The sequence below is a fragment of the Callorhinus ursinus genome, unplaced genomic scaffold, assembly GCF_003265705.2.
Source record: "Callorhinus ursinus isolate GAN/ISIS: 27379988/994484 unplaced genomic scaffold, GSC_fseal_2.0 scaffold53, whole genome shotgun sequence".
Lineage (NCBI taxonomy): Eukaryota > Metazoa > Chordata > Mammalia > Carnivora > Otariidae > Callorhinus > Callorhinus ursinus.
Genome location: NW_027397115.1, coordinates 6,893,447 through 6,908,385, shown reverse-complemented (window position 1 = coordinate 6,908,385; position 14,939 = coordinate 6,893,447). Strand labels below are relative to the sequence as shown.

At 45.0% G+C, this 14,939-nt stretch overlaps 1 protein-coding gene across 3 annotated transcripts in view; it reads right to left on the bottom strand.

The window, feature by feature from the left end:
* Positions 1-14,939, bottom strand: part of ZFP64 (ZFP64 zinc finger protein) — an 80,323-nt gene that overhangs the window by 59,371 nt on the left and 6,013 nt on the right. For all 3 annotated transcript variants that reach the window (XM_025853373.2, XM_025853372.2, XM_025853371.2), the window contains exons 3-4: positions 4,184-4,345; positions 2,929-2,991 (exon numbers count right to left, since the gene is read on the bottom strand). In XM_025853373.2, coding sequence (XP_025709158.1) covers positions 2,929-2,991; positions 4,184-4,345 — 225 coding nt within the window. The remainder of the gene's footprint in view (positions 1-2,928; positions 2,992-4,183; positions 4,346-14,939) is intronic.

The window sequence follows — 14,939 nt, the reverse complement described above, 5'->3', positions numbered from 1 at the left end:
AATGCAACAATGCCTCCCCATTGACCACTTTCTTGCACATAAAATAATTCCAATCGTCTTGTCACATCATTAAATCTCTACAGCATGGTTTTTTTTTTTTTAAATTTTTTTATTGTTATGTTAATCACCATATATTACATCATTAGTTTTTGATGCAGTGTTCCATGATTCATTGTTTGTTCATAACACCCAGTGCTCCATGCAGAACGTGCCCTCCTCAATACCCATCACCAGGCTAACCCATCCCCCCACCCCCCTACCCTCTAGAACCCTCAGTTTTTCAGAGTCCATCATCTCTCATGGTTCGTCTCCCCCTCTGACATACTCCCCTTTTCTTCCTCTCCTGTTATCTTCTTCTTTTCCTTTTTTCTTAAAATATGTTGCGTTATTTGTTTCAGAAGTACAGATCTGTGATTCAACAGTCTTGCACAATTCACAGCACTCACCATAGCACATACCCTCCCCAATGTCTATCACCCAGCCATCCCATCCCTCCCACCCCCAACCACTCCAGTAACACTCAGTTTGTTTCCTGAGATTAAGAATTCCTCGTATCAGTGAGGTCATGTGATACATGTCTTTCTGTGATTGACTTATTTCACTCAGCATAACACCCTCCAGTTCCATCCACGTCGTTGCAAATGGCAAGATCTCATTCCTTTTGATGGCTGCATAATATTCCATTGTCTACAGCATGGTTTTTAAAGCTGAAGTATTTCACTGGATAAATAATTGAACCAGTTCCCTACTGGGCCACAGAAAAGAATGAAGCAGACATGTACTACTGATGTGGAAAGATGACCAATATTAAGTGGAAAGCAGCAATTTGCAGTGACAGTATATATAATATTAATTTAGTAAGAGATGGAAAAAGTAGATTCTGTGTGTTTTTCGGCCCAGGATAGGTATGCTGAAATTTCAGAATGAGACACAGTAGACTATTAGGACTGGTGACTTTGGGCTTATATTGAATAAGGAAGGGGGCTCTGAATCAGGATTTCCCCTTTTTACTTTATATATTAAATATGTCCTTTGGCTAAATCCTAAACAGCCAAGTGCTAAAATCAATTGTCAGCCAAAGCTGATCACTACCGTTGTAGAGCAAACGTCTGGGATTTAGGAATACACCTAAAAGTGTATGAAAGATTATGATTTTATTAATAAAAAAAATGTTAGTCAAATTTAAAAATCCACGAACAAGAATTTCTCCTGACTGTCAGTGGCTGATTAGCTCCTGTGGTTGCCGGGCTGTGTATCTGCCCCCCCCCGGGAAGCCACTGGATGCTGGGGAAGAAGGATGGTTTCTGGCTAGCTCTGCGGGTGAAGAGCCCCCTAGGGCTCCTCCTGGCCATGGCCTCCTCTCCGAAGGTAACTAAGGTGAGGACACCTTATCAACTCTCCACCTTGACATTATTGGAGTTGCTGCAGTCACGTAGAAACTACCCTACGACCCTAAGCTGGGACACCAGCATGTATAAGGTGCTTCCTGAAGATTTGCAGAAACGGACTTAAGGTCACTGCTTCACTTATGTATTTAGAGTGTTTCCTTAATCCTCGTGAATAATGACAGCACTTTACTCTGGCAAGGATGAATATGCTGTGCTTGACTCAAATGACGGGATTCATGTTGAACCCCATTGGAGAGATTCACTCTTACGTCGAGAATGCTTACCAATACTTGAAACTTAATATTCTGATAATTGGAATAAATCCAAATGACGTGACACGGTGAGGTTGGTTAGAACAGGATGGTGACCCCAGTACGGCAAGGCAATCACTAGCCATGGCCAACAAATTTCAGAAATCACTGCTGGAGATTTCATCTTCCAAAGGTGGAGGCAGACTTTGGGCAATTAGTCACACCCCCGCCAAATGTCAGTGGACCCCTAACCCCTACCTTGTACACATTTATACACTCTGCAGTCACTCTCTCTCATTTGAATTATGGGTATCTAACACTTTGTTAAAAATAATCTAAATGCACTTCCTTCTCCATTCAGAAAATCTGGGACACATAGAAATAATATAATAAAGAAAATTAAAATCACCAGAAATAAGTACATTTTTCTTTTCCATGCATCAATCTTTTCCTCTCCTTTTACTTTTTTTTTTTTAAGTAATCTCTACACCCCACCTGGGGCTTGAACCTATGACCCCAAGATCAAGAGTCACACGCTCCACCACCTGAGCCACCCAGGCGCCTCATCAATCTTTCCCTCCCCTTTTAGTATTTATTTATTTATTTTTAAAGGCTTTATTTATTTATTTGAGAGAGAGAGAGAGCAGGAGCAGGGGGGAAGGGAAGAGGGAGAGGGAGAAGCAGCCTCCCCGCTGAGCAGGGAGCCCGACGTGGGGCTCATTCCCAGGACCCTGAGATCATGACCTGAGCTGAAGGCCGACGCTTAACTGACTGAGCCACCCCGGCGCCCCTTTCCCTCTCCTTTAAAAAAAATATTTATTTACTAAATTTCACCTTCAAAATGGCAAAAATAACACACACACACACACTCTGTATCCAGTGATACAGTACAGATACATAAAAAAAATTTACTATTCTTCACCCTTATTCCTTTCTTTATCAATCATTACAAACATACACATTTATAGGACCATTGCTTCAAAATAAGAATATGTACATTTAAATGTTAATTAATTCTGGCAGATTAATTGTCAAAACGGTTGGAGTCATTCACACTTCCACTAGCTAAATTTGCTCATATCTGCTCCAGCACTGGATTTTATTGCTTTACACAGTTTCTGCCAAAATCATGTACGGAAACAGCATCTTATTTTTATTGAATTTGTGTTTGTATTCCTGTGACAACCAGCGAGATTCCATGTCCTATCACATGTCTGACTTGTCCAGATCCTTGGCTCCTAGCACAGAGCACATGCTCTGGGCTTATATGCCACAGAAATGTCACTTACCAGTGTGAATTTTTAAATGACGTTCCATGTCCTTCATGCCATAGGCAGTCTTGAATTGGCAACCTTAAAAAGGCAAGAAAAGATCAATTACAAAGGGAAACATAGTAACCTAAGGGTGGAGAAACCTGGCAGAAACTTCCTTAACCAAGTGATGAGCGTAAACCCCACGGTAAGCAGGACAAATGGGTATCACGTGCCTCCTGATATGATGCACCAAGAAGGACATACATCACGTCTGTGCTTCCTGCCCAAACTGCAGAGCCTAAATCTCATCGTGAGGAAACATGAGACAAATCCAAACTGAGGAACATTTTACAAAGTAACTGGCCTGTACTTTGCAAAAATGTCTAGGTCATGAAAGACAAAAGTTGGATTCAAGGAAACTAAAGAGATTGGAAAAGTCAAAGCAAATGTGTGATCATGAATTGGATCCCAAACCAGGGGAAAATGTTCTTCTTTTGATATTGAGAACATGAGTGAGAAGTTAATAAAATCTTAATAAGGTCAGTGGTTTGATAATAGTGTGTATAAATGCAAATTTCCCCTTTTTTTTTTTAAAGTAAACTCTCTGCCCAACGTGGGGCTCGAACTCACGACCCCGAGACTAAGTCACATGCTCCTCCAACTGAGCCAGCCAGGCGCCCCTAAATGTTAATTTCCTGATTTTGATGATTGTGCTGTGGTTTATAAAAGAATTTCCTTGGTTCTAGGAAATATACATTGAGGTATTTAGGGGTAAAGGGACATCAGGTCTGCAACTTACTCTAAAATGGCTTTGGGGGAAAGGGATGTATATATAGAAAGAATGATAAAGCAAATACAGTATGTTAACTTTTGGGAAATCTAGAAGAAGGGCATACATAAATTTCTGTGCTATTTTCACAGCTTTTCTGTGAGTCTGAAATTATTTCCAAATAAAAAGTTATTACTATTTTTTAAAGGAAACAACAATCTTTCTGGATGTCTTCCTAAGCTATAGCACAGAAAGAAAAATTCACAGTAACCTGGATCCTCATGAATCCCATTTCAAAGGCCTGCGTCTGTAAAAGTCTTAGAGTCCACGTGCACGGTGACCAGGGACAGCGAGAGACAGGTCATATGTAATGATGTAAATGCTGGGGGGGGAGGCTCTGCTTTTTAAGCCAGGCAGTTTAGAACACGTCTATATCCAGTTGTCAGGAATTCACGAGCTAGAGCCCTGGAATCTGTTACATGTCACACCCTCTATATAAGCAGGACATAATGCTGCCTTTACCTGGATAGCAACAGTTCAGCCTTTTCTGAGCAGGTGGTGCTGTGGGCTTTTTGGCACGGGACTTGGCAGAGAGAGAGATGACAGTGGCTGTCTGGTTTTCATTGCTTTCCGTGGGCAGATAAGTTTGATAGCCATGTTCAAAAACAAATTCTGGAGCTGAAACTAGAAGACAGGATGATTATTAGATTTCATAATATGAATACCCAATAGCTATTCCCTTTGCCTACCTTCCTTTCTAGAGAACGAAGAGGCTAAACTGCTTCCCCAGTCTCCTTTGCTGCTTAAGGGTAATCCTGTGACCCTATTCTAGTCAGTGAGACACTAGAGAACATCTTGGGCGGCTTCTGGAAAAGATTTTCTCCCTGATTAAAAAAAAAAAAAAAAAGAGGCAGTTGAAGAAAAGCTCATTCTTGCTGTCCTGGTTGCCCAATTTCCTATCTTTGCTGGAGTGATGACATGATGCTTAGATCTGTGGCAGCCATTCTGTAACCCTAAGGGGAGAGAAAGAAACTCTGATGTTGAGCCAGAGTTCTGAAACTATCCAAATCTAGACTTATTAAATAAACAAGAAAGGCCCCTGTCATTTATACCAGGCAAGCTTTCTACTACTCCAGCCAAATGCATTTGGTACTTTCATAAGCTTTATCACAAAATCCTAACAAACAGCTGGAAAAAAACTGATCAAAGGAATTCTGGCCCAAACTACAAGCACTCTCTAAAAACACAAATATTCCCAAAAGAAATCCTTGTATTCTTACTGAAGTTTTCAGAGGGACAAAAAGACCAACATCTTTATCATCTTTATCTTTATATTTATCATCATAAGAGATAAAAGAGGCAGTCTCAAATTTCTTTTTCTGCTTATAGATTTTTGTGACCAGTTTGTTAACTAAATTTATGGTTTTGGGTTTGGAAATGTTTTCTTCCTTTATTATATATAATTTGTCCCATGAAGATCTGGTTTCACAGGAGGAGTCAATATGACCGGGGGGGTTCTGTCTGTTGGGTGAGTTTGTCAGGCTGAGAGGCCCTAACGATGACTTTGAAAGCCACTGTCATATTCTGTTTCCCAAACTTCAGGCACTGAGTCTCCAGCTACGGCATCCCTGCCACTTTATTTACAGAATATCCTTATTGAAATCGGCACAGGCTTAATATCATTACCTATTTCGACTTTGCCTCGAGCAGTAATATCCATGTCACAGGTCTGCGGTATTAGTTATATTTTCTCTTAAGACAAACATCACCTTTCTTTGAATCTTAGATCGTATAGATTGTAAGATGCACCATTATTTTATGTACAATAAATTAAAAAGCTGATTATTATGAAGCAATGCTTTCATATTCCTTATTTTATATTTAATGAAATTCCTTAGAAATTGTGTGTTTATGCAACAAATTATTTTCAATTTCTTTGGGCATCTGTCAGGAAACCCAGGTTCCTTATCTCCCCCTCTTGAGGACCTCCGGCCATGATAGCATCACTGATGTGGGTCCAAGAGCACCTGGGTTCTACCAGCATTTTCTATTGGAGTAAATGGTTTCAGGGTTGCAACTGCAATGTGCACGGGGAAGTTAAGTGGCTTTTGTTTAAAGTTGGCCAGAAGATTCTGACAAAGGGATGTTCTGTCTTCACGCCAAGTCCCTTGGATGCCTGGATGAACCACACCTCCCTCTTGTTGAAATGTTTCATCTACTCTGTGGGGTTTGGCTTTTGTTCCTGCTTCCACTGCTCTGCTCAGTTCTCAGAATGGGGTTCCTAGCCAGCAGCACTGGACCTATGGAGGAACCTGCTACAAAGGCAGATCCTCAGGCCCCGCCCCAGCGCACTGAATCGGAACCTCTGGGGTGGATCCAGCCCAGCAACCCTGTGTTCTAACAAGCCACGCAGGTTGATCTGACATGTAATCAAGTTTGAGAACCACCGGTGTACACCGTCCTTTTCCATGTACCTCATCGGTGAAACTTAACCCAACTTTGTCTAATGGAGGGAATCCTTCTTTCCCAGTTGCTGCTTTGCAAGAAGTGCAGCTGTTTCTCCAACAACCACCATTTGCTTCATTAATATCAAGTGGACCCCCCGCTACTGTTTGCAAGTATTTCTAGGTACACGGTTACTTCCCATCCGTAACCACAATCATCACCCAATGTCTTAGAAGCTGTTTCAACGATGAAGCTCAATATACAGAGTTCTAAAAAATGCACACCGCTCTGCTGAAGTGACAACGTGTTCAATTATGTTCAAGTTTGTTCAGGGGCTCCCAAAGACATGTTTCCTTTTTTCTTTTGGTCACTGCCTCTTGGTTGACAGCAATCTCATTGATTCTGATGTGCACTTCCATTTCAGATATGCTAAAATCTATCTTTGAATTGATATGAGTCCAGGTCTGGCCACTTACTGGGTGTGTGACCTTAGGCCAGGTACATACCTCTCTCTTTAAAAAAAAAAAAAAAAGAGAGAGAGAGAGAGAGAGAGAGATTTATTTATTTATTTTAGAAAGAGAGCAAGAGAGAAGGCACTAGTGGGCAGGGGAGGAAAGGGGGGAGAGAGAGAGAGAGAGAGAAAATCTCAAGCAGATTCTGAACTGTGCAGGGAGCCCAACGCGGGGCTTGATCTCACGACCCTGAGACCACGACCTGAGCCGAAACCAAGAGTCAGATGCCTAACAGACTGAGCCACTAAGGTGTCCCTACATAATCTTTTTGAGCCTCACTTTCCTCGCCTGGGGAATGGGGACAATTTCTATCCCTACCTCTTAGGGCTGTTGTGAAGATTAAAAATCAGGCACATAACACTGCTGGTGCTGTTGTCATTGTTCACAGACTTATCCAGCAAATGTTGATGAAGCACCTGCTGTGTGCCAGGCACTGTTCTAGGTACTAGAAACACACCAGTGAGCCAAAGGGACAACAATCTCTGCCTTCATGGAGTTGACGCTCTAGCTGGGAGTGGTGCAAGCAATAGATAATTTAAACATTCGCTATATAGCTTATATGGATATAGAGCTAAATGCTATGGAGATAAATAAAGCAGAGAAGGGGTACAGGGAGTGCTGGGGGGCATGCAATTTTAAGTAGGGTGATCCATGAAGGCCTCAGTGAGAAGGTGACATTTTGGAATGTGGAAGCACCTAATTACTAATCATTTCTGTTGCAGGTGGCTGGAGATCAACAGCCAACAAAGGGGCCTTGGGGCATCTGGTTACCAAGTCTTGCTGGAGCCTCTTGGCTGGCTTTGTAGAGGGTCATCCCCTCCCATATATCTCCCACACTTGGCTTCTTTCCAGGATGCCCTGGGAACAGCAGAGCCTACAGATACCCCAGGGAAAGGCTTTAAGTGGCCTTGGTCACTAGGGGGCTGCCTCAGGCCCTTTAGGTGTGATCTGAGGTTAGAGTCCCACTCACTCCCAGATGTGTACAGTCCCACTGACCTGAGGCCAATTCTTTGCAAGAGCTCAGAGCCTCATCTCCTCTGGCTTGGCTATTAAAGTCAAGTCCAACGTTTACTGAGATCAGCCCCCCATGCCCTCCATTAGCTCACGGCCTCACACATCTGCTGCGGGCTTTCGCTTTGTTCTTTTTGCCTCCCGGGGATTTCCCTTGCTGTGCTGTGTGTCCGGGTATGCACCCGAGAGCCTGTTTTTGCAGTTAGTCCTGGTCTGTAGCAGGAGCCCCTAAGGTGTCCAGTGATGCAGTTATGATGCTGCTTAAAATGTAAGACTGTTAGGGGCGCCTGGGTGGCTCAGACGTTAAGCGTCTGCCTTCGGCTCAGGCCATGATCCCAGGGTCCTGGGATCGAGCCCCACATCAGGCTCCCTGCTCAGCGGGAAGCCTGCCTCTCCCTCTCCCACTCCCCCTGCTTGTGTTCCCTCTCTCGCTGCCTCTCTCTCTGTCAAATAAAATAAATAAAATCTCTGAGCTCTTGCAAATAAATAAATAAAATCTTACAAAAAAAACCAAAATGTAAGACTGTTATATGAATGTCACAGAGAACCAAAATCTTTCTCTCTGAGGTCATACCCACTGGTGTCTGAACCCGCTGGGCTCATGTGGACCAGTGGTATGGCTCCTTTTCCAAAAAGCTGCCCTTCAGATAGTTGAAGACAGTTTTCACATCTTTCAGCCCATTTTGCTTCTACCTTCTCTTCTTCAATTTAAAAAACTCCACTTTTTCTTTTCTTTTTAAATTAAAAACTGTATATATACTTTTTAAGATTTTATCTTTAGGTCATCTCTACACCCAACGTGGGGCTTGAAATTACAACCCCGAGATCAAGAATCGCATGCTCTATCGACTGAGTCAGCCAGGCACCCCTGTATTTTTTTTTTTTAATAAAAGTAAACACTAACTGTAGAAAATCTAGGGAGTACAGAATAAGTGTAGAGAAGAAAATAAAAGCTGCCCAAAGCAGCCATGGCAATATATCACATGACTATATACACCGCTTCACTGTACGCTCATTATATACTGTACTTTTTCTCTAAAGCACTTATCTCTCCTGTGATTAAATAATTACTTGGGAAATTATTTAATGGCCACCCTCCTCCCTTTGGTTGGATGAACCACTTGAGGACATGCCTGTCCTCTCCATCACTGTTTCCGGGCACCCAACGCAGAACTTGACAAAGGACAGGGGCTTAAAGGACATTTGTGAATTAATGACCAACCTAATGGCTAAGACATTCTTTGTATAGAGACTTTAAAAGTATAAAACTGGCATCATGGCTTAAATCATTTATAGTCTCCTTTTTTGTTAAAAAATTTTGCCATGTGAAGCTGTTTGGCACGCTATCGTCCATCCAAAACACGATTTCAAATGGCTACATACTATTCCTTCATTTTGGTTGTGGCATGGCTACATGATCTATTCCCCTGTCTTTGACACTGAGTTGGTTTCTAGGTATTATTTTTATAAATAACACCTGCCCCTAATTTTTAATTGACCTCCAGATTCTTTGGCTACATTCCTCTAAAAGTTGAAGAATTGGTCAGAATGGTATGGTCATTTAATTGCTTGCTGACACTTAATTAAATTAAGATCCTTCCCAAAAATCTAAATCAATTTACATTCTCCCTTTACTTTCACTAGCTCTCGCCGGCTATTTGATAGGACAAAATGAGATCAGTTTAGTGTCATGCGCATTTCCTTTATAATTGGTGAGGATGAATCCCTTTCAACATTTTTTATCCATCCTCATACCTTCTATACTGAACTCCCTGTTTATGCTATTAGCTTTTTTTTCCTATTGAATTTCACTTTTTTTCTCATTGACTTGTACATGAACATTACAGATGAAGGATATTACTACATTGTCATCTATTCAAATCTATTGCTCTTTTCTTCCTATGTTGTCCGGGCCTACGATTCACATTTAGGGTTCTGGATCCAACTGCAAACTCAGAATTTATCTCCTGAGGGAAAAGGGTTTTCACCCACGGGGTGCACAGAGACCCCACCAGCTAAGAGCCCCCAGGTGAGCCCTCCTTCAGCTCCCATCCCTGATTCCACCCCCTCTCTCTGCCGCAGCTGATTGGTCCAGCAGCAGATACCTGACAGGAGCCGAGCCAATCAGATCCACTTGCTCGGAAGGAAGGAATGTGGACCAAGATACGGTGGTTTGGTGTGAACTTTCTTCTGGGGCGGGGGGTGGGGGTGGGAGACGGCCTTAAGCTTGGGGACAATCAGGCAGACGAGCTTCTTGGGATCTGGGGATCTGTTTATAACGCAGATTCGATTCAGTTCTGTAAACCAAGCCCTCACTGGCCTGTTTAAATTCCAGACCCTGCTCAGAGCCACGGACATGTTACCCCGAGGGGCGGGGGGTGTGAGTATCTGCACGGTTCACCAGAGCTTCGGGGGGTTCTGAGGCACGAACAAGTCTGAGAAACACTGTCATGAGGACTCTTCCACGGCGTGGTCAAGAGCGCAGATTCTGCAGCCAGTTAGCTTGGATTTGCCACTTTCTGGCTCTGTCATCTTGGACAAGCTTTTCACCCTTTTGTGCCCGAGTTGGTTATTGGTAAAATGGGGATAATAATTCTTAGTACCTGATTTGTGGTTCATATGGAGTGCTTAGAAAAGAGACAGCAAATAAGCACTACATCAGAATCGGCTGTTATTATTGTCAGATCCTCCTAGCAAATCATTAGTTTGTTTTACTAAATTGCTCACCTGCTCAACAACTTTCAGTGGCTCCCCAGCTCCTTCAGAACGAAGGCCAGAGCTGAAGCATGGCTCCTACCACATACACTCTTTGTCATTTTTGTCATCTCTAGCCACTGTTACCAGATCTTGCCTTGAGCTTCCCCACTTCTCAATCACCATTAGGAAATGTCCCCTTCCCACCGTCTTCCTCCCAAAGGCCAGGGAGTCTTTCAAGGCCTATTATACCTTTAATCTCACAATTTTCCCTCTGGTTTTCCCCACTGGGGCCAATCTACTCCACTAACTCTCTGCACAAGACTATGCTTGTCACAGACGGCTGGGCTTGTATGTTACGACTAAATTCTCCCCCATGCGCTTGGAATTCTCCAAGGGCAAGCATCTCCACTATCTTGGCTCCAGCATCTGGCACACAACAGTCTCAATGCTGCCCTCGCTGGACCCTCCCGAGGGGTCAGACACCATGCCACAGGCCACATGCACGCTCATTTAATGCTCACAGCTGCCCTTTCCTGTGCTCATTCCATTAACTGGTCTACTGAATGCCTACGGTGTCCCAGGCCTGGTGCTGGGGGGGCAGGAAAACAAGAACGGATTAGGTCCCTCCTGGCAGGGAGATTTACAGTCCAGTAGACTAGAAATTAAACCATTCATTTGGGGCCCACAGGCCAAACTAAGCCTTCAGATTCTCTTTCAAGGTTTTCAAAAATCAACTAGGTGGGCTGGGTGTTCCCCATGTCAATGTCCTCTGACCAGAGACCACCAGGGACACGGCTGTGGTTGAAGTTTGTCATTCAGTGCGCAAGGGAAACCTCAAACCATGGAAGTCATGGGGTACCTCAGCAACAGGGCTGCTACGAAGGACTCATTCCTGGTTGGGGGCTCACGTTAGGTGAGCTGCGGGGAGGCTGGAGGAAGCCTACCTGGGAGCTGTCAGGAAGTGGGGGAAAGCCTAGGGTTGGGTATCAAGAATCCTGAGCAGAGAAGGCTCATCTGGCATAGGCAAAGAAGCAACCGCCCCTCAGATTAGTAGGGAGGGGATGTTTGGTATCTTGTGCCTTAGACAGGGAAGGGAGGGGTCTCGTTTGGTCTTGTTCCACCATAGTCCCAGAGTGGCCCAGCTCATGCTGATGTTCTGTGAACTGTTCGTGTTCACCAGGAGAACAGCACGGCCTAAGCTGCGAGACCCAGCCCAGCTCCTAGTCCCACCAAGACGTAGCTGCTGATGGTTCCTGGCTGTCGGGCTGCTTTCCTTTCCCAGCTGGTTGTCCACAGGTCCTCCCACTCCCTATCGCGGCATATCTGTTGCTGCCTGGCCTCTGACAGCACCTGAATCCACTTCTCTAGCGAACTAAAGATTTCGTGTCACCAAATTACTAGTTAGTTACAACTGAGGTAAATAAGTGCTGGGTGGGGAAACAGTGAAACACCTAACCTGGGGGGGCGGCGCAGAGAAATCATGGCTAGCTTCTAGGTGGAGGTGACTTCTAGCCTGGGACCAAAAGAGTGGGAATTAGCCAGAAGGGGAGAGAAAGACCCTTCTAGGTCAAGAGAGCAATTCACCTACTATTGGTTGGGGGCTTGTCATGAGCCAGGTTCTGCACCAACATTTTCCATGTGCTGTCTCCTTTCATTTACACAGCCCTCTGATTTGGTAAGTCAGGAGAGCTAACCCTGACAGCTCTAAGTGTCTTGCATTTAGGAGCCCTGGCTAGAACCCTCTGAGGTGAGTACTGTCATGTTACAGTTGGGGCAACAGACACTGAGATCCTGTTATGTGCCCAAGGTTACCTGGTCAGCAAGTGCTGTCGCTGGGAACTGAGCTCAGGCAACCTGGCCCAGACCCTTTAACTACCAAGCCCTGTGGTCTCTCTCTTTATTCTTGTCCCCACTTGAAAAACGAGACTCCAGGAGCTCTTGTAACTGGCCACAGTCATGAGGCTCCTAAGTCCCTATGTGGCCAAGACGCCAACTCAGGGGCCTAACTCCTAAACCCCAAGATTTTCAGAACTTAGAAAATGCAAGTGGGATGCTGATTGTTTCCACCAGCATCAACATTGAATGTTACCGCACCTGTAGGAAAGTTCTTAAACCAAATGCCAAACAAAAGGCAGCTTTCAAAGCTAGCAGGCAGAGAATACATTTTACTTTACATCCAACTGTTACTGGACAGAGAAGGGACAGAGATGGGACAGAGATGAGCTGAGTGAGGAAGGGTCTGGCTTTAGTCACGGCCTGAGAGGCACAAACGAGTTTGGGCAATGTCTGGGTGAGAATATCTGGAGAAATCTGCCCAAGTCGGGGGTCAGACTCTGGCCTTGGGCAGTGAGTGACTCTCCACAGTGGCTGGGACCTGGAATCCCCCAGGAGCTTGTTAGAAATACAGATGCCGGAGCCTCAGCCCCCGAGCTTCGAATTCAGGAGGCGAAGCCCGGGCACCAGTATCTTTAATAAGCTCCCCGGGGATTCGGGTCCATAGGCAGCTGGGGAACAGCCACTAAGTGGAGCATGGAAGCCTGTGCAGGTGGGGAGTTGGGCCCAGAAAACCAAATGGAACAGTGTGAAAGGAGGGGAAAAAAGCAGGCTTCTGCTTGTTTTGTGGCAGAGAAGCCAGAACGATGAGGAAGAGCCGCTGAGTCAGCCAGAGACAGAACATACTGCAAATCTTGCCACCTGTTCATTAATCTCGACGTTAATAAAAGCAGTTGTTTACTGAGCCCAATTATTCTATCCCAGACCGTTTATGTGGATTATTACAGAGTCCTCCAATAACACAATGATTACTAGGTAATAGGCACCTAATTCTATTACCTAATAGTATTAGGTGCCACTCGAACCCCTTTTTACAGATGAGAACTATTAAGGAGAGCAGAGGGCGACTTGCCCGCAGTCTCAGGCTGGTGGGTGGCAGACAGGGTTGCAAGCCCAGCCGTCTGTCTCTGAAACGTGCAGCTCCCCGCAGCACCGTGCGGTGGGTGCCACGGTGAGCTGGGCGCACCGAGGTCTCCAGGCTCGGCCCGAGTGTACAGGGCGGCCAGCAAGCCCCAGGCATGCCCCCCAGTGAGTGGTCCCAGGGCAGTGGAAATGCCAAGGGGAGGGTGAACATCTTTGAGCAAAGACCTAGGACAGAAGAAGGAGCAGGTATGTGGGTGTGGGGTCAGCTTTACTGATGGATGGGAGATTGGGGCAGCCGCTCATTCCCTCAACAAAGACCGGTGCTGGGGATCCAGTGGTGGACAGGAGGAGTGCAGCCCCTGGCCTCCTGGTGCTTACAGCTCAGGGATGGTTTAATGACAGGGACCTGACCTGGGCCGGGCGAACAGTGTGTGCGTGGTGTCAGGGAAGGGGTCTCTGAGGAGATGCTTTTAAGCTCAGCTCGGATGTACGCCTAGAAGTCAGGTCCAGGCAGATGGTACAAACTCAGGCTCTGAGGCAAAGAAACGTGGCTCATTTGGAAGAGAGAGGACTTCATCTTGGCTGTTGCCATACAGAGTGAAGGGGAGTGTCCTGAGATGAAACAAGGTCCTCTGCTGGGAAAAGTATTTCAGGCAGAGGGAACAGCACAAGCAGAGCCTCAGAACCCGGAAAGGTGCCATGGCCAAAAATAAAGTGCGGGCCTTGAAGCCTCCTGACGTTTTACAGGTTTCACACCCAGTGTGCGGGGTTACTGGGAGCTTGATTTTGAGGATGGTGAACAGGGAGAAGACCACTAGGGTAAAGGCCAAAATGCCTAAGTCCCAGGACTGTCTTGAACTCGTGGTGGCCCGTTGGCTGTGTCTTCCCCCCACTTGCAGCTCCCCTTTGTCCAGTGGGAAAGTGGGGAGGTTGTACCCAGGCCCACTGCTAAGGTGGTTTTTAGTTTTAACACTTTCTTGGTGACTTCCTCTGGGACGATTATTAAGATAAACTCAGAAGAAAGTGGGAGAACCTCCAGGTGCTTTTTTTTAAGGCTTGTGAGGTGATCAGGTAATTATATTTCAGTGTTTTAAGAACTCAGCAGATATTATTTGGGACACATTAAGGAGACAATCCCAAAACTTTGCTTACTGCCAAAAAAATTCGAACACCACACCAATACAAAATCAAGGAGGTGAAAGTCGGTGCCCCCCTTTAGAGGTTCTTTCCATCCCTCAGCTCCAGGTTAACTATCTGCTACACACTGTCGGAGAAAAGTCTAGAAAAAGCCTGTGGGCTCAGTCAGGCTTATCAATGTATTTCATTTGGCTGACAAAGTTTTAAAATTTGGGAAATTTTACATTTTTCAGCTTCTCTGAAAAACCTAAACATCTAACTGATCGGATCCAAAGGGCAGCTGTCCCTTCGGACGGGTCACGTATACTTACTCTACTTAACCAAGTCCCCACGAGTCCCCATTACCCTCCGCATAGCTTGCTTCTTTCATTAACATCACCTGCCTCATTCCTGTTCTAGAAGCTTGCCTTGAATATAATACTATGTAAGCATGCACATGTGTGTTTTTTTACACTTCCCCTGAGAACCTTTCTGTATCTCTACAAAGCTGTAGCTCCCCTTTTCAAGGTTAAGTCATATTTCATTGTCTGAATCTCTGATGCTTATCTAATTTGTTTTCT